This window comes from Oncorhynchus clarkii, chromosome 7, assembly GCF_045791955.1.
Source record: "Oncorhynchus clarkii lewisi isolate Uvic-CL-2024 chromosome 7, UVic_Ocla_1.0, whole genome shotgun sequence".
NCBI lineage: Eukaryota > Metazoa > Chordata > Actinopteri > Salmoniformes > Salmonidae > Oncorhynchus > Oncorhynchus clarkii.
Window position 1 is genome coordinate 12,743,200 of NC_092153.1, and position 24,904 is coordinate 12,768,103.

General features: G+C 46.0%; 3 protein-coding genes across 4 annotated transcripts; 1 reads left to right on the forward strand and 2 right to left on the reverse strand.

The window, feature by feature from the left end:
* Positions 1–257: 257 nt before the first annotated feature.
* On the reverse strand, positions 258–4,175 carry LOC139412898 (chloride intracellular channel protein 4-like). The gene is made up of 6 exons (XM_071159734.1): positions 3,641–4,175; positions 2,861–2,970; positions 2,559–2,684; positions 2,356–2,462; positions 1,959–2,140; positions 258–1,271 (listed from the first exon to the last, which is right to left on the reverse strand). The coding sequence occupies exons 1-6, from the start codon at positions 3,701–3,703 to the stop codon at positions 1,110–1,112; spliced, it is 750 nt and encodes a 249-aa protein (XP_071015835.1). The 5' UTR covers positions 3,704–4,175; the 3' UTR covers positions 258–1,109.
* Positions 4,176–7,021: 2,846 nt separating this feature from the next.
* LOC139414005 (uncharacterized) lies at positions 7,022–10,446 on the reverse strand. The gene is made up of 2 exons (XM_071161889.1): positions 7,240–10,446; positions 7,022–7,123 (listed from the first exon to the last, which is right to left on the reverse strand). The coding sequence occupies exons 1-2, from the start codon at positions 10,297–10,299 to the stop codon at positions 7,022–7,024; spliced, it is 3,162 nt and encodes a 1,053-aa protein (XP_071017990.1). The 5' UTR covers positions 10,300–10,446.
* A 1,455-nt stretch (positions 10,447–11,901) lies between these two features.
* LOC139412899 (calcipressin-1-like) lies at positions 11,902–24,647 on the forward strand. 2 transcript variants are annotated; one of them, XM_071159735.1, is made up of 4 exons: positions 11,902–12,359; positions 22,040–22,213; positions 22,654–22,813; positions 22,977–24,647. In XM_071159735.1, exons 1-4 carry the CDS (start codon positions 12,237–12,239, stop codon positions 23,165–23,167), a joined length of 648 nt encoding a protein of 215 aa, XP_071015836.1. In that variant the 5' UTR covers positions 11,902–12,236; the 3' UTR covers positions 23,168–24,647. The 2 variants fall into 2 exon arrangements, with proteins under 2 accessions (XP_071015836.1, XP_071015837.1); XM_071159736.1 differs by lacking the exon at positions 11,902–12,359 and adding an exon at positions 19,360–20,205.
* The last annotated feature ends 257 nt before the right edge of the window (positions 24,648–24,904 follow it).

Below are 24,904 nucleotides of genomic sequence, written 5' to 3' on the forward strand. Positions count from 1 at the left end.
CACTTCTTGAAAAACTCTAGAATTCCTGGAGAGGATGTCCCATGGTAACCCATGGTGGCACTGTAAACTATGTTTGTTGATATTAGGGCTTTTAAGTTTCGGGTTCCACAGAAGAGTCAGTTGTACCATTGCCTTGGTGACTGTGGGTGACTGGGTTGAGGTTTAAATGGAAAGTTCACCCATATTCAAAAGTCTGTCAGAAGTTGTCGTACATCAAAAGATACACAAAGCAAGGTAACAAAAATATCAAAGACAAATCACTGTTCTGAAATCAGTTTAATAAAGTCTCCTCTGGTGAGGATTATAAGGCGAGTACACAGGGTTGTGTCAGTATTTGTTTGGTGCATAGAGAGATACAGTACACACTTCCGCCACAATCAAAATGGCTTCCGATTCAACCTGCATGTTCAGGAAGGCCCAAACAGGTGAGCTTCTCAACAGGAAGCCCCACCCACAATCCTGTTATGGTCAATAGAATTCGATATAAATGGTATTAAAGCAGATTTGCTTTTACAAAACGTACAAATAGATAAGTCAGACCTTGACATCAAAAAGCTTTTTACTATTGATTATTATTCAACCATAGATAGCCAAAATAAGACAGGGGAGAAACTAATGAAAAGTTAATTTATAAAGTATATGTATGTTAATTGTTATATATAGGTTAATACTGTGGTCAAGGCCAAAGTGTTGCATATTCATATAAGTATGGCGTGTCTACCTGTGCTCTGCTATACCTCTAAGACACAGAGGTTATAACACTCTAATTAATGCTTATGGCTGCTTTAGGACAGTTTTACAATGTTGCAGATAGTAGATAGTACTATACGCTGTTAGAGTTCCTCCTCTAGGTTTCTAACAGTGTCTGTGTCTTCAATGACACCATACAGCTAGCTGTATTATAGTGCACCGCAGAGGGCTTTGGCCAAAAGGACTGGATGTGAAATGGATGCAGACCTCTCTGTCTAGTGGTCTTACAATCACAGCAGTCATGACACTACATATGAGTGCCGTGCAACCCAACCGGTGAGTGTACAAAGACACACACACACACACACACACACAATTTGGGATTGGGCCTTCTCAGTCTCTCCCTTCTCCCCCTCTCGCTATTTGATTCGTTTGGCCACATCTATGTAGGCAAATTCAATTTCGCACTCAACAGGACAGGTGTTAGTAAACTCTTCCCTCTTGTAGGCGTGGTTCAGATAGCGCCACACCCCCGCCATCTCCACCGGGATCTCAAAGCCACGGTACTTCCTGGCCACCACCTGGGACATGACCGAGACACAGGTGATGTCATGAAACAGACCAGGAAGAAGCCTAAACATGGGAATCACTTTGAGAGAAACAATTCACAACTCATATGAATCAGTGATAGAGGTCAGTGTTGATGTGAGAATTTAGAGGATATAAGTCATTATACATAGTCATTATGTGTAGTCTAGGCAGCAGTACCTTTATAATGTGTAGTCTAGGCAGCAGTACCTTTATAATGTGTAGTTTGGGTAGCAGTACCTTTATAATGTGTAGTCTGGGCAGCAGGCTGGTAGTATTGGTACTAGTACCTTTATAATGTGTAGTCTGGGCAGCAGTACCTTTATAATGTGTAGTCTGGGCAGCAGTACCTTTATAATGTGTAGTCTGGGCAGCAGTACATTTATAATGCGTAGTCTGGGCAGCAGTACATTTTTAATGTGTAGTCTGGGCAGCAGTACCTTTATAATGTGTAGTCTGGGGAGCAGTAACTTCATAATGTGTAGTCTGGGCAGCAGTACCTTTATAATGTGTAGTCTGGGGAGCAGTACCTTTATAATGTGTAGTCTAGGCAGCAGTACATTTTTAATGTGTAGTCTAGGCAGCAGTACCTTTATAATGTGTAGTCTAGGCAGCAGTATCTTTATAATGTGTAGTCTGGGCAGCAGTACCTTTATAATGTGTAGTCTGGGCAGCAGTACCTTTATAATGTGTAGTTTGGGCAGCAGGTTGCAGTCTGCCAGTGTGAGGTCAGGTCCATCCAGGAAGCAGCGTGTGGACTCCTGAGGGTCTTCTGTGCTGTTGGCATCGATCTCCTCCGGCAGGGGGGTCCTCAGGAATTCATCCAGTCGCCTCAGAGACTTCAACAGGGCCTTCTCCAGGCCTACCCCCCCCCCCCCCCCCCACACACACACACACACACACAGGGTATACAGTGAGTGAACACAGACAGACAGAGATGGACACACACAGGCATTGTAATCACAGTCAGAGACACACAGGCTACAGTGTAAACACGCAAGCACACAGTACACACATGCAGTACAAACAAACTTGCACGCACGGACACACAAACACACACACAAACACAAGCCTTACCGTCATTGGTATCTTTGCGGGGGTTCTTGATGTAGGCAGAGAACTTTGAGAACACATCTATACCTGCGGTGTTTGACTCTGGGTGTTTGGTCGCCAACTTGGGGTACCTGAGAAAGATATATCAGACATCAGGATTGGTCAGTTGAATCCAGGAAGTGGTTGTTTGATTGACAGGTAATAGACAGGAAGTGGTGAGTGAGTACCGTGGTGGCGTGAGTTTTTCCTCAAGGAACTCTTCTATCTTGTTGACGTCGACCTTCACCTCCCCGTTAAATGTGACGAATGGAGGGTTGGTCCCCGGGGCCAGGTCCTGCAGGTCCGCCGGTTTCCTGGGTAACACATTATTACAAGGTTCTTACAGGGCTCCTGTGTCAGGGAACCCACATAAACATCATCCAGCATTGATGGCTGAATGTCTTTAGAAAGTATTTCAAACCCTGTTGATCTTGATATAGAACACAATTGATTGATTGATAGATGTATTGGCCGATGGGATTATCCATACCTTTTGAGGTCGACTGTGGTGACGTTGAAGATAACTCCCTTCAGCCACAGGATCATGAAGAGGCGCTGGGAGAACGGACAGTTCCCGATGCTCTCACCATCACTGCCAGCCTAAGTAGGAGACACACAAAAGGTTCAGTCCAACTCATACACACACAGTTCAAATACATACAGTACATTCAACAGGCCCCAATCACAAATGCCCTGGTCATTATTCCCTGTCTGGTAAAACACACTACCACAACACGTTGAATCAGCCCTGACGATCTCTTGCCACTAGAGGTCCTCAACAAACCTGAGAGATCATCAACAACACTAGCACCACCAGCAGCACCAGCAACAACAACAACAGCACCACCACCACCAGCAGAAACAACAGCACCACCACCAACAACAACAACAGCACCACCACCACCATCAGCACCAGCAGCAGCACCAGCAACAACAATAGCACCACCACCATCAGCACCACCACCACCATCAGCACCACCAGCAGCAGCAGCAACAACAGGACCACCAGCAGCACCATCAGCAGCAGCAACAACAACAGAACCACCACCACCAGCATCAACAACAGTACCACCACCAGCAGCAGCAACAACAACAGTATCACCACCAGCACCAGCAACAACAGTACCACCACCTGCAGCACCAGCAACAGCACCACCACCACCAGCAACAACTACAGCACCAACACCAGCAACAACAACAGCACCACCACCAGCAACAACAACAGCACCAGCAGCATCAAATTCCTTCATACTTCAAGCTCAACTCTTACCTTGACAAACAGCTCGATAGTTGGGAACCCCAGCTTTTTGGCTGCTATGTCAAACCAGGCCATGGTGACAACACAAGTCAAGGTATCAGTTTATGGACTCATAACCTAGAGGTCCAAAGACACAGCCCGATCCGTAAATCAATCTGCCTCCAATCAGTCAGGTTCTGACAGAGAAACTCGTGAAAGTTATTGTCTCTGTCTGGGCTGACTGAGACCAGACCGGGTCTGAGGGTTCTGTAGCTGTGGGTGTCCATGATTGGGGTGGTAAGATCGAGGGGAGGTGGGTTTAGATATGCAGAGCAGGACAGTGAGACATTTTGCACAGCACAATCCCTCTTTGTTAGCCATACACGGCTAGCATAATAGACACACTGTTTGGGTGTTTTCCCTGTCTGGTGGGTGTCTTTCGTTTACTTTGATAGATTGTAGTTCTGATGTGTTGATTTCAGCTACAGGTACTGACACAATGAATTAATAATAGCCCATGCCAAACAGAGAACAGCATGTAAACTTGTTTAGATACATAATCAGGTCCATGTGCCCCTCTAAAATAATTTATTCCTGATGCAAAAGCTTCAGTTTATGATTCCAGTAAAATTATCTCATTCACTGCCCTTAATAACCTACAATACAGAAACTCAGCTTCTTTTGGTGCACCAGGATACGTTTTTATCAATCCTCAAACAACAGCAACAATAGGCCCCAACTGACTGACCCAGAGTCTGTGGGTATGGTGTCAGTGTAGGCTGGCGGAACAGTGTTAGGTCTGTTTTGGGGTCAGTGTGTGGGAGTTGATGGAATCCTCAGGCCTGTTCTGACCCTGTTGGAAAAGGGCAATGTGTTTCTCACACACACACACGCTCACACACACACGCACGCCCGCCCGCCCGCACGCACGCACGCACGCACGCACCCCCACACACACACACACACACACACACACACACACACACACACACACACACTGAAAACGTACTCCTCGTAGGCAACCAACCATACTGTGCATGCATATCATAGAAGTACCTCATTGGGTAGAAAGTTGTCAACAACATAAAGAGGATCGTTTGATCATGTATATTTCTACTGAAATCATTACAAACACAACCAAGTCCGACTCATCACACTTCAACTCCGACCCCAAAACTCATGGCAACAGGTGACCATTCAGGTGTGCTGTGTGACTTTGTTACCATAGTGATGCCTGATAATCAGCTTATTGTCAAGAGAGAAAGAGAGAGGGGGGGGGAGAAGGGGAGAGAGAGAGAGAGAGAGAGGGAGAGAAAGAGAAAGAGAGAGAGAAAGAGAGAGAGGGGCGAGAAGGGGGGGGAGAGAAAGAGAGAGAGTGGAGGGGAGAGAGAGAAAGAGAGAGAGAGAGAGAGAGAGAGAGAGAGAGAGAGAGAGAGGAGGGAGAAAGAGAGAGAATGTAAAAATAATTTTCTCCATGTTTTCCTTGACTCTCTAACTCTGGTGAAAGCCACAGTTGGAGCTTGCTCCTGCCTCCTGCCTCCCCTGACCTTGGCCATGGAGCATACCTACAGTTGCTCTCACACCAAGAGCAAGACAAAGGCGTCAATTGTATTATGTTAGCAGGCGCCCCAGGAGAACAGGCCAGGATATTAGGACATTTTCCACCAGGCTTAATCCTTCAGCTGGGCGCCAGGGCACCTTCATCAAACACTGGAATGTGCCTTTGTTGTGTTGGTCACGTCCTGGGTCCATGGCATGCAGCCCTCCAGACTTACAACGCCATAACAACATGCCCATTTTTAGCAGGAGGTTTTATCTAGGCGACTGACGGTTAGCACACATACAGTATTATGTAGCACATGTGGGAGTCAAATCCACAACCCTGGGGTTGCTATAGAGAGCCACACTCCAACCAATTGAGCCAAAGTAGGTACCATGTCAGGTAACTTTTTAATACAGGCTTTTTATAGACTTCTGACCAGAAATGCATGGCTCAAAGCAATACAGTCGCGGCTAGAATGGAGCGTAATGATGTAGTGGCTCAATGTAGTGCTCTCCACCTAGTCCTCAAAGCACTTTACATTGATAGTGGGCCACAGGTGATGCTACGGCAGCCATTTTGCACCAGAACACTCACCAACAACACTACTAGAATGCCCTAACACACACGCACGCATGGGACAATGGGGCCGGCAAGACTGTGTGTGTGTGTTTGTGCCTCCGTGTAACTATGTGTGTGCGTGTGTGTGTGCGTATGTGTGTCTGTGAGTCTGTGCGTGTGTGTGTGTGCAATCAGCTAAAGAGGGGTAGAATTACAGTAGGATATCACTCTCTTAATGGGATGAGATAAGGAGATCACAGTGGGATCACAGGCAACCCAGCGACATGACTCCCACATGACTCCCACACACAATCACACACAACCCCAACAAAACATCTCACATGCAATCATAACACAGGGAATATTACACAACATGCCTCACACCCAAACCGTAAGTATGCTTGATGTTTCCTTAGCAACCAATTTTCAAAATGGCGGTGTGTTTTTGAATAAAGTCCAGCAGGCTAATACTTTACTGGCCAGACACACAGACCCTCTTCTTTCCTTACTACACCACCTCTGACCTGCAGGGCCAAACAGTGTCTTTATTACGACGTAAATTAAGTTACCTGCTAACTACTCCCTTACAGTATATTTTCCGGGCCAACATCATTGTATGTGGCCATGTCGCTACACTAGTTGGTAAAGAAGAACAGGCCACAGAATGTAGGCTAATGATAACAACAACGTCCTCTCTCCCTCAACGACTCCCGACAGGTGGCCATTTCAAGTTGTCAAATCGCATTACTTTAAACCAGCCAGAGGAGAATAAACCACAACAACAGAACAATGTTTGGGGCTTTGAGCGAACAGTGTCTGAGCTAGCCTTTATGACCAACTGAACATGACCATAGACCAGACACTAAAATAATTAGCCACTAAGTAGCTAAGATAAGCTAAAATGTGGGCTAGGGCTAGTGGCTGGCATGGGTTTTCCTATGATGCTAGCTAGCACGGTACACGTAGCCCCATTTGTAATCTATAGAACAGGATGACAGGAAAGTTCCATTACGAGCTAAGTAGATAATTCTCGAGGATTCCGAAACACTGATTTGATTACCAGATGAGAGAGGGAGACAGATAGAGAGCGAAGGAAGAGAGATTGTCCCTTATTAAAGCCTCTTCTAAGAGAAGGGGTGGGTTTGTATTGTTGTGACATGTGGACAGATACATCTTGTAGCCGTTACCTGAATAGAAGCTACACTTGACTTTAAATACATGCTAAACTATATCCTGCCACAAGTGGAGATGCCAATACACGGAGACAATGGCGGAGAGATCTGTACATCTTAGACCACACCCCTCAGTGTTCTTCAGTCCTGGTCCAGAGCACCCACAGGATGTGCAAGGTAACACACCTGATTCAGGTAATCAGCTGATCGATACAGCTCTACAGGACCAGGGAGCACTGGGGTCTGTTCAGGAAGATGCAACATAAAATGCAATTGTGTCAGCTTTATTCATCACAGGTCTATCTGCAATGTTCTTAACGTCATAGCTAACCCATAGTTAACCCTTGGTGCTACTGTACCTTGACATAGAGGGAGATCTCGTACTCCTGGGGGTCCGAACTGTCGCTGTCTTCCCCATGAGGAGTTGGGCTCTGCAGCCTCACAGACTTCTTTGGCGTCTTCTCCTCCCCCTGTGCCTCCTTCTCTTTCTTCACCTCTATCTTCACCTCTGTCCTCTGGTGCATGAACGTGGGCACTTCGTCCATGACCACCACCTTCTTCTTCTTTTTCTTCACCTGCTCCTCTCTCCTCTTCGGGGAAAGTACCTCCTCTTTGAGCACCGACTTCAACTTCTTAATCCCGTCCTCCTTCCGCCCAGGGGTCTGCACCTCCTCTGGGGACAACTTCTTAATCCAGTCCTCCCTCCACCCAGGGGTCTGCGCCTCCTCTGAGGCCTCCTTCTTGATCCAGTCGTCGCTCCTTCTGCGGGTCTGCGCCTCCTCTGGAGACAACTTCTTAATCCAATCCTCCCTCCTCCCGGGGGTCTGCGCCTCCTCTGGGGCCTTTTTGATCCAGTCATCACTCCTTCTGCGGGTCTGCACCTCCTCTGGAGCCTCCTTTTTGGCCCAGTCCTCCCTCCTCCAGGGGGTCTGTGCCTCCTCTGGGGCCGCCTTTTTGTTCCAGTCGTTGCTCCCTCTGCGGGTCTGCGCCTCCTCTGGGGCCTCCTTCTTGTTCAAGTCGTTGCTCCCTCTGCGGGTCTGCGCCTCCTCTGGGGCCCCCTTCTTGTTCCAGTCGTTGCTCCCTCTGCGGGTCTGTACCTCCTCTGGGGCCGCCTTCTTGTTCCAGTCGTTGCTCCCTCTGCGGGGTGTCACCCTAACTCTTTTTACTGTCACCTCCTCTTTCATTTCTCCTTGTTTCAGCCTTGTGGGAGATAGCAGCATCTCATTCAGCAGTTGTCGTTTCACCTCCTCTGTTCCAGGGAACCCATTCTCTATCCAGGCTTTGTGACCTTTGACCCCTAGCTCCACCTCTTCTTTCTTCTCTTTCCTTCTTTCCTTCGCTGTGTATTCCTTCCCAAACTTTACTGGCTCATCCTTAGTGGCAGGCCCTGGCTGTTCTACTCTCTCGCTGCATACCTCTAATGCAGATTTAGACTCATCCTCAATGAGATCTTCTGGCTCTTCCGCCATCTCAATCGCTCCCTCTGACTGTGAGTCTAGATTATCGTCAATGTTTGTCACTGGCTGTTCCTCCAACTCACCCCCTCCCTCTGCTCCTCCCGTTCCTATCTCTGAGACTGGGACCAGATTATCCATCTCTTCAGCCCCTCCCACCTCTGCAGCTCCGGGCTCATCCAGAATGACCTCTCCTGGCTGTTCTTTCTCCATGTCTCCTTCCTCCTCAAGCTCGAAAGCCTCCTCGACATGCTCTAAATCCTTGTCGTCGTCCTCCTGTGTAGCTTCTGCTGAACCCTTGAGTATCTGTACCTGTGGCTGAGCTACAACTTTGTCTTCTGTCTCTTCCCCCTCTTCTCTGTTAGCATAATCAGGCTCCAAAGCCTTTTCCGTCTGTTCCTCCATACCGCCGCCACCTCTTCTCTCTTCCTCTGCTATGTCTACATTATCCTTCTTCTTTTGCTCCTCATCTACTTTGCTGCCTCCTGTGTCCATCCCCAACACCGCATTATCCCCAACCTGTCGCGGTTCTTCCCTCTCCCCACCACCTCTCTCCACTGCCCTATCACTGTCACCCTCTTCCACCTGTAGCTGTTGTTTTGTCTGTTGTAAACCTCCCTCCTCTTTAGAGCCGTTCTCACCCTCCTGACTCTCATTGGGCTGTATCAGTAGCTGTGCCTTGCTCTTGCTGCCTCCCTCTACCTCAACAGGTGGAGTGACAACATCCTGTGGCTGTTGAGCTGTGGTTGCCTGACTCTTGACGACTCCAAGCTCTATGAACTCCTTGGTAACGAACAACGGGGGCTGGTGCTCTGTCGCTTGATGCCCCTCCTCTTTTTTCTCTAAAACTGCTTTAGTTGTCTCTCCCTGTTCTTCTGTAACAGGGCTTTTAACCTCCTCCTCTTTTTTCTCTGTACTCTTCTCACTTCCCTGCTGGTTCTCATCCCTTTCTTCTTGTGAAACCTGTAGATTTTGTGCCAATTTATTGTTACTTTCCTCACTCTCTCCTTCATTGTCATTGGCTGGCTGATGTTTAGGCTCCTCTTCCTGTCCTTCCTCCTGCCGTGTCCCTCTGACCTCATCACTAGTGGACACAGTTTGACAGTCCTCAGTCACTTGACTCCCGCTTTCATCACTCACTCTTACTATGCCGTCATCATTAGTCACCTGGCTGATGGGCATCTCTGCATCCTGACCGCCACTATGCTCTCCCTTCGCTAACTCATCTGTAGTGGATGTGGTTTCTGGCTTTCGACTCTCATTACATAGCTCTTCTTTACTCTCCACCTCATCATTAGTTGACGGGGCTGGCGGTTCTGTTGTCGTCAAACCAACATTGTCCTCTGTCTTCTCTGTCTCATCAATAGGCAAAACGATTTGTGCCTTTTCTGCCTCTGGAGATGTGTCCTCGTCTTTTGTCTCTACCTCATCATTAATTGACTCAGTTTCAGGTAAACTAGGGGGTGGTGGGGGGTGAGGAGGTTCTCTCTCCTCTATTTCTCTCTTTTTGTCCGCCCCTGCTGACTCCTCTCTCTCAGTGAACTTCTCTTCTTCAACAGCCTCTACAGATTTCTCCTGCTCCTCTTCAATTACAACAACTGTCACTGTCAGATCCCCCTCCCCTTTATCTTCCTCTCTCTTTTCCTGTAAACCAATCTCTTCTTCAATCCCCCTCTCCCCCTCCTCTCCCTCCTTTCCTCTGCTCCCGCTAGCTTGCATCGTCACTTTGAAATGATCAGCTGCACCTTCCCCCTCACCTGCCATCCCAATGTCCTCCATGTCCTCGCCCACCTCCTCCCCCAGTTCTAACACCTCCTCTGCTAGTTCTACATCCTCCTCTTCCTCCTCCTCCTCTTCATCTCGTTGTCTCTGTCTGTCCGGGTTGGTACAGGTTCCTATAGGGCTGTGGATGATGGCTCCATTGGAGAGGTCCGGGCTGAGGCCATTAGCTTCAGACTGTTCCATGGTTACTGGAAGACCAACACACACTGGGAAGGAGTGTGTTCAAGGTTCCAACGAGTATGTGTCCAGGAGTTCAAGCCAAGTTTGAGAAAGTTAGATAAGTGTGTATTTGTAGGTTCCACAGACGCACGCACAGCTTCTAGTTGTCGCTGCCTGGGGCTCCAATCTGTAATTAGTGCCTGTGTCCAGTTGGTCAAAGTACAATCTCTTCCTCCCTCCTTCTCTCTCTCTTTCTCGCTCTCGCTCTCTCTCTCTCTCACTCCCTCTCTCTTGCCATCTCTCTCTCTCTCTCTCTCTCAATCGCTCTCTCTCTCTCTCACTCCCTCTCTCTCTCTCTCTCTCTCTCTCTCTCTCTCTTTCTCTCTCTCTCTCTCTCCAAAGGATTAGGCTGAGTTTCAGAAGTTGATCCCCACATGACCAGCCTGCCTAATTTAAATCCGCCCAGAGCCTATGCCCCCCCCCCCCCCCCGCCCAGCTCCAGAGCCTATATCCCCCCAGCCCAGCCCAGCTCCAGAGCCTATATCCCCCCCGCCCAGCTCCAGAGCCCATATCTCCCCAGCTCAGCCCAGCTCCAGAGCCTATACCCCCACAACCATGCCTAGCCCAGCATAGCCCCAGTATCCCACATCCCACATCCCTCCCCATACCCCAGGCCCCTCTACTCCACTCCACTCCAACCCCCATCCATTCAACCACTTCCCTAACAATCTCCTCCTCCCAATGGCTGCCTCCATACATGCCTGGACCCCCCCCCCCCCCTCCCAATCCTAAAACACATCCAACCTGCCACACTTCCCCCAACTCCAAACCATCTTTAACCCCCCCCATCCCCCCGTCCCCCCGTCCTGACCCCTGGGCAGTTTTCAGTTCTCCTTTAACATAACTCATAGGCTGAGCCTCTGCTGAGGTCAGTGAGGATGCCCTGAGTTAGCTTTTCAGTAAACCACAGTTGTCCTAGTACAATCCCTTATCCCCTTTCAGGCTTTAGGCAGAGTAAACCTATAAAACCACTGTCTGACAGTCAGAGGTAGACCTACAGGTAGAGGCATCAGAATGTAAAGGATTGCATTGTTGACCAAATGTAATTACTCACACAAGAGAATTTTGGTACAAAAGGATGAATAGTAATTAGTAATTAGTAATTAGTAATTAGTAATTATTTTTCTTTATAATTCCATTCTTCGATCTAAACATATTGATGATGCTTCCATCATATTCTTCAAATAAAAAAGATAATCTACTACTGACTGTAGAGGGCAGTATTGCTTTGTCTATAATGGTATTAAATATGATAAAATAGCAGGTCATTTACATATAAGTAAATAGACTTCACTTCAGTAGACATAAGTACGGCATTTGCAACGAACAATTCAGGGAAAAATGACAGTGTACTAAAACTCAACACTGACAAGGACAGCTAATGTGCCATCACCTTCAGGGCGTTCCAGTAATTTGCAATGGGGTAAAGCGCTGCGTAGACATCACTGATCTAAAACAGACTGTATGAGTCAAACTCGTTATCATGTATTCTCTTGGACAATCCCGAATTGCAGTGATCAGTGAAGCTGCGTTGCGACAGTTCTAAACCGGAAAATCGCATCAGCTGTTTTTCGTCCCCTTGACGTCATCTCCTTTATTTGATGTGCCACCAGCTCTATAACAGTACTTTCAGTTTTTAGTGTAATATGCATTTTGAATGTAATTTACTGAGAAATATTTGGTCATAAAACAACATAGCTACATTAGTTATTTAACTTTTGGTCATTAATTAATGACGAATCTAAGGAGCTTGCGATGAGATAGTAGCTAAGCGCTTCTGCTAGCTAGCTAGCTGAAAGCTAACGGAGGACCATAGTATATTTAGCTACAGTGACTGCTAGGTCCGAACTGCAAGTTGAAACAACTAACCTGGCGCGACTAGAACAAGTACGGTCCGCAAGATGCAGAAATCAGAGAAGAGCGATGGTGCTGAGGCAACGGTCGGTGTGCAGTTTACCGACCTTCCCAACGCCCTTATCGCATGTAAAGTAACTGAAGATGTTTTCAATGACCAAACTCTGAAGGTAAGGATGTGTGTTATGGTGGATCAAAGCAATCAACCAAAGCAAGCTTGCATTACATTACAATGTTTCCCTACTAAACAACTTAAACCTATTTGTGTGTGTGTGTGTGCGTGTGTGTGTGTGCCTGCGTGCGTGCGTGCCGCGCGCGCTCTCAGGCTCATGTTCAATCCAAAGATAGTATTACATTCCACTCCTCCAAAAAATTGGTGTCTTTCTTAAGATGAGTCTTAGGCTCCTAGTTGTGTAGTTCCAATCCACCACTCACACCCTCATCACACACATGGAAATGGTTCCCTTCCATCCCCTGCCTGATTCCATAGGGGTTGGAACAGTTCCATCAGCAAGAACATTACTAGATTTTCCCCCATAACCAGACCAGAATACAGGAAGCTTGGAAAGACTGAGATTCTGTCCTAACTGGGCCAGAATCTCAGAGCTTAGCCAAGGACAGATGCACACAGGCAAAGGTCCTAAGAGTGTTTATTTTACTGCTTCCTTTCCTTGTCTTCTTTCCTTCATGACCTCTTAGCTAGCCAATAAGTGAAAGTGATATGGCACAAACATGTCTAGTCATCGCTGCTCCTCTCACCAATCTCTTGTCAGGGGTTTTGGCTGAGGTGGCTGTGACCTCTTTGTCAGTCAAATGAAGGCCACTGGAAGTAGACTGTGATAACACACTGTAATCGGAACAATGGAAAAGTGTGTGTGCTCTAACTAGGCCAGATGTCATTCAGGAGATCCTCCTGAACAACAGCAGGGAGAGAATTGGCAAGCAGGGGCCCTATTCAGTCAAACCGTTTCTGGACTTGGAGGATATAGCCTAAATCATAAAACAAAGATTGGTATCTTTAGTAAAATGCATATCTGGTACACACTCCCATTATCTCAGTCTCTGATAACATCTAGCCTTCCTGAGGTCAGGTGAATGTGTCACAGGGGCTGAGTTTTTGCGTTGGATATCTGACTAATGTATTTTTCAGTGTACACAACATTCTTCCGCTCTGTAGGCTAGTCTTTGATTCAGAGAGAGTTTCCATTGGAGCTGGCAGGAAGGAAGGAACAGGAAGGACAGCAGTTATACGCAGGAAGAGATGAGGTTGAAAAGGGGAGAAATTAGAGACTTTGTTCTACGTAGTATTCCCACATCCACAGACTAGGCCTTATGCCTTGCAATTTGTTTAAAGCAAATAGAATAAATCCATACACTGTCTCGATAAAAACATTTATATTGGTTGACCGAAAGTCGTCCGTTCTGCATATAGTTGATTTTATTAAAACAAATAGGGTGTTTATATATATCGAGTGATTGGAATTTTTTAAACTTATTTTTCCATATAGATGCACTCTATTTGTTTGAATAAAATCAATTATATGCGCTGAGCTTGTCTGATGCTTTAAGCTCATTGTTTGATGAAATAAGACACAGATGACTCAAGAGGGAGCCAGAGATCAAGATAACCAGAAGAAAAAACCTTAACCTGACCCAACCATCCTCCTGAAGTTGCTGGTAATAGGCTACACAAGGAGTCCACAACCTTTCTCATGAGCAATGTCAATTTATCTTACAATTTCTACCGATTTGCGTGCTAGTTATGGTTTTCAAATGCACTTTTTCATGGAACAGTTTCATTTAATTTAGAATAACATCTTCGAATCTCAAAATAATTGTCATGTGGTTAATCAAAAGTCTATCCAAATCGAAAATAAAAATTATACAAACTTAAAATGCAAATTCTATTGCCATTGAAACTATGTAAACACAGCCTACATTAAGCCAACAAATAAAAACATTGCAGCCTGCAGGTAGAAAATATCATGATAAAATAAATATCTTATAAATCACATTGGCTACGCATGGCCTGTCTGCAATGAACTTGAAACATTGTATCAACTATTAACTTGGGTCTGGCCCAGCTCACACTAGCAAACTTGCGACATTGTATAACATATTCTGGGCCATCAGTTTCCTGTGCCAGTGAGCTCAGGACATACACAGCTGTAGGCTATTTGCACAATGGATAAGAAGTAATCAGGTAGGTCTATTTTATGACGTTTCCACAGGATAAGAGCATGACATTTTTCCCTTTCACGCTGAGTTGTTATCGAAAGGGAGAGAGCTGTAAAGATTTTTCAAATACACTACCGGTCAAAAGTTTTAGAACACCTACTCATTCAAGGGGTTTTTCTTTATTTTTACTATTTTCTACATTGTAGAATAATAGTGAAGACATCAAAACTATGAAATAACACATATGGAATCATGTAGTAACCAAATCAAAATAGCCACCCATTGCCTTGATGACAGCTTTGCACACTTTTGGCATTCTCTCAACCTGTTACAGCTGGAATGCTTTTCCAACAGTCTTGAAGTTCTCACATACGCTGAGCACTTGTTGGCTGCTTTTCCTTCACTCTGCGGTCTGGCTCATCTCAAACCATCTCAATTTGAGGTCGGGCGATTATGGAGGCCAGGTCATCTGATGCAGCACTCCATCACTCTCCTTCTTGGTAAAATGGCCCTTACACAGCCTGGAGGTGTGTTGAGTCATTGTCCTGTTCAAAAACAAATGATAGTCCCACTAAGCCCAAACCAGATGAGATGGCATATCGCTGTAGAATGCTGTGGTAGCCATGCTGGTTAAGTGTGCCTTGAATTCCTAAATAAATCACAGACAGTGTCACCAGCAAAGCACCTCCACACGCCTCTCACAAAAACACGGCGGTTGAAACCCAAAATCTCCAAATTGGACTCCAGACCAAAGGACAGATTTCCACTGGTCTAATATCTATTCCTCATGTTTCTTGGCCCAAACAAGGCTCATCTTCTTATTGGTGTCCTTTAGTAGTGGTTTCTTTGCAGCAATTCGACCATGAAGGCCTGATTCACACAGGTCTCCTCTGAACAGTTGATGTTGAGATGTGTCTGTTAGTTGACCAGCATTGCACTAGTAACCGAAAGTTAGCAAGATCTAATCCCTGAGCTGACAAGGTAAAAATCTGTCGTTCCTACCCTGAATAAGGCAGTGTTCGTAAGCCGTCATTGAAAATAAGAATTTGTTCTTAACTGACTTGCCTAGTTAAATAAAGGTAAAATAAAAATGAAGCATTTATTTGGGCTGCAATTTCTGAGAATGGTAACTCTAAAGAACTTATCCTCTGTAGCAGAGGTAACTGTGGGTCTTCCATTCCTGTGGCGGTCCTCATGAGAGCCTGTTTCATCATAGCGCCTGATGGTTTTTGCGACTGCACTTGAAGAAACTTTAAAAGTTCTTGAAATGTTCCGTATTGACTGAACTTTACGTCTTAATGTAATGATGGACTGTCGTTTCTCTTAGCTTATTTGAACTGTTTTTGCCATAATATGGACTTGGTCTTTTACCAAATAGTGCTATCTTCTGTATACCCACTAGAGGTCGACCGATTATAATTTTTCAAAGACGTTTCCGATACCGATTATTGGAGGACCAAAAAAAGCCTATACCGATTAATCAGCCGATTTAAATAAATGGATAAATACATTTGAAGAAAAAAAAAAAAATATATATATATATATATATATATATATATATATATATATATATATATATATATATATATATATATATATATATGACAATTACAACAATACTGAATGAACAATTATTTTAACTCAATATAATACATCAATAAAATCTATTTAGCCTCAAATAAATAATGAAACGTGTTCAATTTAGTTTAAGTAATATAAAAACAAAGTGTTTGGAGAAGAAAGTAAAAGTGCAATATGTGCCATGTAAAATAGCTAACGTTTAAGTTCCTTGCTCAAAACATGAGAACATATGAAAGCTGGTGGTTCCTTTTAACATGAGTCTTCAATATTCCCAGGTAAGAAGTTTTAGGTTGTAGTTATTATAGGAATTATAGGACTATTTCCCTCTACACCATTTGCATTTCATATACCTTTGACTATTGGATGTTCTTATAGGCAGTTTAGTATTGGCAGTGTAAAAGTATAGCTTCCGTTCCTCTCCTCGCCCCTACCTGGGCTCGAACCAGGAACACATCGAAAACAGCCACCCTCGAAGCATCGTTATCCATTGCTCCACAAATGCCGCGGCCCTTGCAGAGCAAGGGGAACAACTGCTTCAAGGTCTCAGCGCGAGTGCCGTCACTGATTGAAACGCTATTAGCGCGCACCACCACTAACTAGCTAGCCATTTCACATCGGTTACACCAGTCTAATCTCGGGAGTTGATAGGCTTGAAGTCATAAACGGCTCAATGCTTGAAGCACAACGAGCTGCTGTCAAACGCTGTTCGATTGAATGCCTACGAGCCTGCTGTTGCCTACCACCCCTCAGTTAGACTGCTCTATCAAATCGTAGACTTAATTATAACATAATAACACACAGAAATATGAGCCTTAGGTCATTAATATGGTCAAATCCGGAAACTATAATTTCGAAAACAAAATGTTTATTCTTTCAGTGAAATACGGAACCGTTCCGTATTTTATCCAACGGGTGGCATCCCTAAGTCTAAATATTGCTGTTACATCGTACAACCTTCAATGTTATGTCATAATTATGTACAATTCTGGCAAATTTATTACAGTCTTTGTTAGGAATAAATGGTTCACACAGTTCATAACGAGCCAGGCGGCCCAAACTGCTGCATATACCCTGACTGCTTGCACAGAACGCAAGAGAAGTGACACAATTTCCCTAGTTAAAAGAAAGTCATGTTAGCAGGAAATATTAACTAAATATGCAGGTTTAAATATATACTTGTGTATTGATTTTAAAGAAAGGCATTGATGTTTATGGTTAGGTACACATTGGTGCAACGATAGTGCTTTTTTCGCGAATGCGCTTGTTAAAACCTGTTAAGTCTACCCCTTCCTTTTTCGAACATTCTGTTAAAAATCGCGCAACTTTTCAGCGTCCTGCTACTCATGCCAGGAATATAGTATATGCATATGATTAGTATGTGTGGATAGAAAACACTCTGACGTTTCTAAAACTGGTTAAATCACGGCTGTGACTATAACAGATCGTGTGTTTCATCGAAAAACGCAAGAAAACATTCACAAAGCCTCAGGCCTGGAGAGAGAGCAGAGCAAGTAGTGTGTGTTCTTGCACGCTAGTGCCAGACTGCAGCTGGTAGACTTAAAGCTACATGATGTAACTTTTTTGGGCAAATCGACCAAATTCACATATAAATGTGAGTTATAGATCTGCCATTCACATTGAATGCAAGTCTAAGAAGCGGTATATCTGTTCTATGTGTGCTATTTCTATTAAGTTTTGTTTTTGCGTCTTTTACTTTCAGTTTTGCACACCAGCTTCAAACAGCTGAAAATCCAATAGTTTTGGTTATAGAAAATATATTTCTCAGCGGTTTAGATGGTACAATGATTCTCTACACTTGTTTTGTCACAAACTGAAATTAGGCGAACAATTTAGAATTTTAGCAACAAGGAAATGGTGTAGAGATTTCTGCATATTGCACCTTTAAATACTCTGCCTGAGTACAACCTCTGTGCACTTGTCTCCCTCTACGCTGTGCTGGGGGGACAGAATCTCTTTGTTGTCTAGTCTTTGATGTAAAGGTGTGCATGCGTCTGCTGTCTGGTTTCTGGTGCTCTTCATAACAATCAGTGACACTTTGGTCTTTCCTGCTGTTTCTGCCACTCAGATCAGACAATGGTGGAGTGTTCTAGAATATACAACCAGTTCTGAGGTTCCACCTGTCACTGTCTGAGGTCACACTCTGCTGTTCTAGGTTCTGTCTTCTAGCCGACTGGCTTGTCAATCACAGCCAATGGCTAGTATGATTTGTTACTCACTACCTTTCATGTAGCAGCAGCTGGAGACAACATCTCAGACAAGAGTTGATGATCTCTGCATGCAGAATTCAAGTAGTGTTGTTAATAAGTGTCAGTCGAGGGTCCAGACACAATACCTCTATACTGTTAATTTGCATGTAGGCCTGTGGGTGTAGTCTTGAGAAAATGGATGTGTAGGCTAGTTTTAAAGTTTGTGGGTGTTGTATGGAAACATGTGCCTGCCTCCCTCTTCCTCCCTGCAGAGCAGCTGAGGTTCAATGTGAGTGTTTGTTGTTGTTAACCATCTCCAGACCTCTGTCCCACCGTGTGTGTGACGGTGTACGTGTGTGTTAACCATCTCCAGACCTTTGTCCTACCCTGTTAGTTAGTCTCATACACACCCACACTATCTCTTTCAGAGCCACTTTGCATAACACTCATTGTGTGTGTGTGTGGGGGGGGCGGCGGCTCTCAGCCATTCTTTCCGTCCTCTCTGTTTTGGTTTCATATTCCTATTTTCCATTCCCTCACTGGAACATTTGCTTTCTCACACACACACACACACAAACACACACACACAGAGATTGTCACTTCACTACTAACACACAAACAAGTGTATACTACATTTAGCACATACATTATAGACACACATGCTTAGCCTTTACTTTAGTCTCTCTGTCTCTCATACATTTTTCCTCTCATAGCACCTCAGTGCTATTAATACCACTCTCATAAAAGCTTCTGTGTTATCAAGCCTCAGCTGCATACTTTCCATAAGAACCAGTTCTCCTTCATCTCTCTCTCTTCTTCCCTTACCTTCCACACAGAATTCTGTTTTTCAGGCTGTCTCTCTCCCTTTTTCTCATGTACTCTGTGCTTCTGCCACCTCTCTCTTTTAGTCTCTCTCTCTCTCTCTCGTCTGTGTTTCTCTGTAGTGAAGCTCTTGGGCATATTTATACCCACGACTGACGCTCAGCAGGCCAGAGTCAAGTTCCCCGATAAGCTGATTCAGTGTGTGTGTGTGTGTGGTTTTATTGTGTCAGAGTCATGGACCCAGTTTCTGATTTGCACATATTTTCCATTCACAACTAAGCAACAGATTTGTCATATGTTTTGTGTGTGAGTGAGTGAGAGAGAGAGAGAGAACAAGAGAAGAGTGAAGAGATTAACACTTCAGTCTGCTAAAGATTGATTTAGTTATTTTCCAGTCCTCTGTCTGTCTGTCTCGCTCTCTCTGTGTGTCTCACTGCCTCTCTAATTTGTCAGCAAAGGAGAGAGGGAGGTAGGGAGGGAGGGAAGAAAGGAAGGAAGGACACACCCCCTGTGTCAGCGGGTTGGCCGGGAGTGAATGAACCATGGAACGAAGGAAGAGAAGAGAGAGAGGGAGGGGCTGTGGTGTACGTCAGTAGTTGTGACTCTCATATAAGTGGCTGCAGAGAGAGCTGGAGACCAGACAGAAGGCTGTATTATATGAGACTTTTACAAATGCAGCCCATAGTCTCGTTGGAATGTTCTACAGCCTAGACGGAGGACTGTTTTCAGCTGTCGTGTAGCTGCCTGTCTCTGTCCTACAGACATCACTGCCAAGGGTGGAACCTGAGAGCTAACTCTGGATCTGGGCTAGCTGCTCAGTAGCTAACTGGTTCCGGCTTGAACGTCACTGGACATTTTGGCTCTTCATTTGGCCAGGACTGCAGGCTTTTACAGCTCTCTTAGAGGGGTGTGGACTGTACAAACAGAGAGAGATAGAGAAGAGGGGAATAGAAGAGGAGGAAGTAAGGAAAACGGGAAAATATATATATTTTTTGTGGGAACGAGATCTCCCTCAACCCTCACGCTGGGGAAGGCGGCGCAACCCCCCCACACCTGTCATCTTCATCCCGGCCCCTCCTCACAAACTCTGACCTCCCGCATTATCAGGTGGAAAGGCCTTTGCCTCCCTGCCCTTCCCATCATGCACCTCAAGACCACCAAGTGTAACGCCTTCTGCCTGGTTGCCTCGGTGACCAACCAGGAAGTGTTTGACAGGCCTGAGTCCCGGGTAAGAAGGCTTTATATGTCGCCTCTGATCTGTCTCCTAAAACTGATCTAGGGTCAGATTCTGTAGCCTTTGAGGTCGATTGTAATGGTTAGGTAATCTGTTCCTAGATCTGTGCTTGGCTGCAGCTTGTGATCCATTCTCTCTGAACTAATCGTTCCAAACTGCTTTAGACCAATGAGATGCAGCGGTCCTCATGGTCTGAGCTGAGCTCCTATCAGACCGCTGTCACACTGGGTCTTTCTTTAGCGACGGACCCCAACGCTCACCAAGTCCAGGCACGCACACAAGTTGAGCGCGGTTGCCATGACAACCGGGAAGTGTTCCTCATTTTAAGGGGACAGTTTAGTCAAGCATTTTGCAGCAGCTATTTTTAGAAGGGCGGGGGTGGGTAACGTTAGGCCTGAAAGACTGAAGATATGAAACGAGGTTGGTGACAGTGTTTTTGGGAAAGGTACTTACAGTACAAGTCTTCATACACTTGACAAATGTGCCTTTCAAATCACAATGCATTTGGCCTTTATGTGGTTTGGTTTTATTGTCATTGTGCCTGGACTGGTCTTGGGTTTTATTGAAATTTTTTACCCCTTTTTCTCCCCAATTTCGTGGTATCCAATTGTCCCATCACTGCAACTCCTGTATGGACTCAGGAGAGGCGAAGGTCGAGAGCCGTGCGTCCACCAAAACACGACCCAACCAAGCTATACTGCTTCTTGACACAATGCCCGGTTAACCCGGAAGCCAGCCGCACCGATGTGTCGGAGGAAACACCGTACACCTGGCGACCGTGTCAGTGTGCATGCGCCCGGCCCGCCACAGGAGTCACTAAAACGCTATGGGACAAGGACATCTCGGCCGGCCAAGCCCTCCCGTAACCCGGACGACGCTGGGCCAATTGTGCGCCGCCTCATGGGTCTCCCAGTCGCGGCCGGCTGCGGCACAGCCTGGGATCAAACCCGGGTGTGTTGTGACGCCTCTAGCATTGCGATGCAGTGCCCTAGACTGCTGAGCCACTCGGGAGCCCCTTGGTTTTAGGCTTTTTGTTGGGCTTCTCTCCCACTGCTGGTTCTCTCCCAGGCCACAGTCCCATAACTGTAGTTAATGTTTGTTAGACTATTATTATCTGTGGGATCATGGTGACTGAGCAGTTTTGAGAAGCATAGCCTATTTCTGGGTAAACAGACCATTATGTATTTAATGTATTACGTCATCCCATTACTAATGCTGTGTGGCAACATCACTATCTAACTCACCCTGTACCTTCTCTCTCACCCTCTTTCTCTCTCACCCTCTCTCTTTCTCTCTCACCCTCTCTCTTTCTGTCTCGCCCTCTCTCTTTCTGTCTCGCCCTCTCACCCTCTCTCTCGCCCTCTCACCCTCTCTATTTCTATCTCACCCCCCTCTCTCACCCCCCTCTCTCACCCCTCTCTCTCACCCCCTCTCTCTCACCCCCCCCTCTCTCTCACCCTCTCTCTCTCACCCTCTCTCTTTCTGTCTCGCCCTCTCACCCTCTCTCACCCCCCTCTCTCCCTCTCTATTTCTCTCTCACCCTCTCTCTCTCACCCTCTCTCTTTCTGTCTCGCCCTCTCAACCTCTCTCTCGCCCTCTCACCCTCTCTATTTCTCTCTCACCCCCCTCTCTCTCACCCCCCTCTCTCTCACCCCCTCTCTCTCACCCCCCTCTCTCACCCCCCTCTCTCTCACCCTCTCTCTTTCTGTCTCGCCCTCTCACCCTCTCTCTCGCCCTCTCACCCCCTCTATTTCTCTCACACCCCCCTCTCTCACCCTCTCTCTCTCTTCTCTCTCTCACCCTCTCTTTTCTCTCTCTCCTCCTATAGGCCAGTTTTGAGTCTCTGTTCCGCTCCTTCGACCCGGACGTGAACTTCCAGTTCTTTAAGAGCTTCCGGCGTGTGAGAATCAACTTCAGCGATGCACTGGCTGCCGCTGAGGCGCGGCTCCGACTGCACAAGAGCGACTTCAACGGCAAAGAGATGCGCCTCTACTTCGCACAGGTAAAAACACGACTTCTGTACATCACCCAATGCCCCCATACTTTCAGTTACTTGGATCTTTTGGTAGTGGAAATAGGCTATGCATTACAAATAATAGCTCCCAAGTGGCGCAGCGGTCTAAGGCACTGCATCACAGCGCTGGAGGCGTCACTACAGACCCGGGTTCGATCCCAGGCTGTATCGCCGTGATCGGGAGTCACATAGGGCGGCGCACAATTGGCCCAGCTTCGTCCGGGTTAGAGGAGGGTTTGGCCGGGGGGGCTTTGTAAATAAGATTTTGTTCTTAACTGACTTACCTAGTTAAATAAAGGTAAACAAATTATTTAAAAAACATGTTCATCACTATTTAGCTAGCAACAGTGTTGGCACTGATTGATTTTATTGATCTACATTGAGCCTCTTGTCTCACTTTTCCCCTCCCCTCCCCGTCTGCCCTGCAGTCCGTCCTCATAGGCAGTCCCCGCCTGGAGCCCCCTAAACCAGACAAACAGTTCCTGATCTCCCCCCCAGCCTCGCCACCGGTGGGGTGGCAGCAGGCCCCGGACGCCGTGCCCGTCATCAACTACGACCTTCTCTGTGCCATCTCCAAACTAGGGCCAGGTACAACACACACACACACTTGCTACAATGAGGATGGGAACCTAAAATTAGAATTTATTTTAATTCAATGTGATGGAATTACAGTAGCTGTCCTTGTATTGCCATCAGTTTGATTGTGGCCAGTCCTACAGTGTTAACGGTCCTCTCTCCAACTCTAAATTAGGTGAGAAGTACGAGCTGCACACCGGCACCCCCACCACCCCCAGCGTAGTGGTCCACGTGTGTGAGAACGAGCAGGACAGCTCGGGGGGCGAAGACGACACAGAAGGAAGCACCAGCAGCAGCAACCGCCCCCCTCGCCCCAAAATCATCCAGACACGGCGTCCGGACATCACCCCCGGCGTCATGCAGTGAGCGGCAGAGAGAGGGGGTGCTCTAACATCCACAAAGCATGTCTCCCACATCTGCCTCTCAGAAGTCAATGACAACCTGGCCCTGGGAGGATGCTGTTGGGACATGTAATACATCCTCTCTAACACTAGGGGGAGTCGCCTCTCAAAGCCCTGCCGTTTCATGGAGAGAGAGAGAGAGAGAGAGAGAGAGAAAAGAAAAGAGAGCGAGAGACATTCATCTCTTATCATTTCACATTTAATTTCTCTTTCGTCCTCCATTTGGAACAATATTAGACACTTGAGAGAAAGAGAAGTAGACAGAGAATAAAGAGCAAGGGATGTTTTGAATATTTTTGCTGTAAAAAAAACGTTTTACTTCATTTGCTTTGTAACCGTTGTATATGGTCAGGCATGGTAGTGAGAGAGAGATGTTGTAGTCCTCTCTAGAGACACCGGGGGATCAACTTTCTTTGGATTCATTGTGACTTGTAATTCAGGACCCCGTAACAAACCCTGTCTATAGACTCATTTCATACTGTGTACTGGATCCATCCTTTCCTTGTCTATAAGATGTGTGCGCATGCTGCAGTGGAGGCCGGCTCGTAATAATGGCTGAAACGGCGTGAATGGAATGGCGTCAAACCATGTGTTTGATGTATTTGATACCATTCCACCTATTGCGCTCCAGCCATTACCACGAGCCCGTCCTCCCCAATTAAGGTGCCACCAACCTCCTGTGGAATGCTGCCATCACTAGCTCAGCGATTTACAATGTTTCACTCATCGAGGAGTACAAATGACATTCTATTTGATGACATCACAATAAACCTAATTATTATTCATGAATATTCTAATTCCTAATGGTCTTTACTCCAGGCCTAACATTTGTAAACAGAACACTTCAGAGTAACTTTCTTGGAGTTCACTCCTTGACAGGTTAATTTGCTATGAAATGGACTTATTCTTCAATAATATGTCTCCAATAATGACTCATCTGCTTCCATAGCATTGAGATATGTTACTACAAACTCCCCTCCTAGTTTATCCTCCTTTGATTGACAGAAATGGCTGCCATATCACGCTGATCACATGGGTCAGGGATGGCCTCCTGCATGAGTCTTCATAGTTTACTGTACGTTTTTGCTGCACATCTTCCTGGCCAGTATGGCTGGTCTCACTTGACTTACACTGCTATTTTGGGGCTGACTGGGGGCCAGTAGGGCTCTGAACTGCAGTTACTGTAGGAGGGTTGGTTGTGTGCGCTGCTGTCAGAGAGAGAGAGAGAGGGGGGGGGTCATAGGTTGTAGTGGGAGGCTTGTGTAGATGCACTGTGAAATGTTTAATGCATGCGCCATCACAGCACATCTAGAATGAAGTTATCCACCCCAGCGGTTTAGTTGCATTAGTCATTTAGCTACTTTTGTACTCTGAACTATTGACATTCATTATTATACTTTGAATAATAATCTGAGTTATCATGTAATAAAGACTTCACCGCTAAAGTCATGTGAATGTGTGGTTTGTTTTAATTATGTGTTGGTTTATTTTCATCAAATGTTCAACATAGGCAAGTACTGTCTGAAGCCACTTCACATTCTGGCCAATTGGTGGCACTTCGCTGCCTCCCTATGGTGACAGTTGGATGTGCACCCTTTCAAACTATCACCTTTACAAGTTAGTTGTCACAGGCACAAAAGTACAGTGAAATGCTTAACTTGTAAGCTCTACCCAACAGTGCAGTGCTCAATATCATAACTAA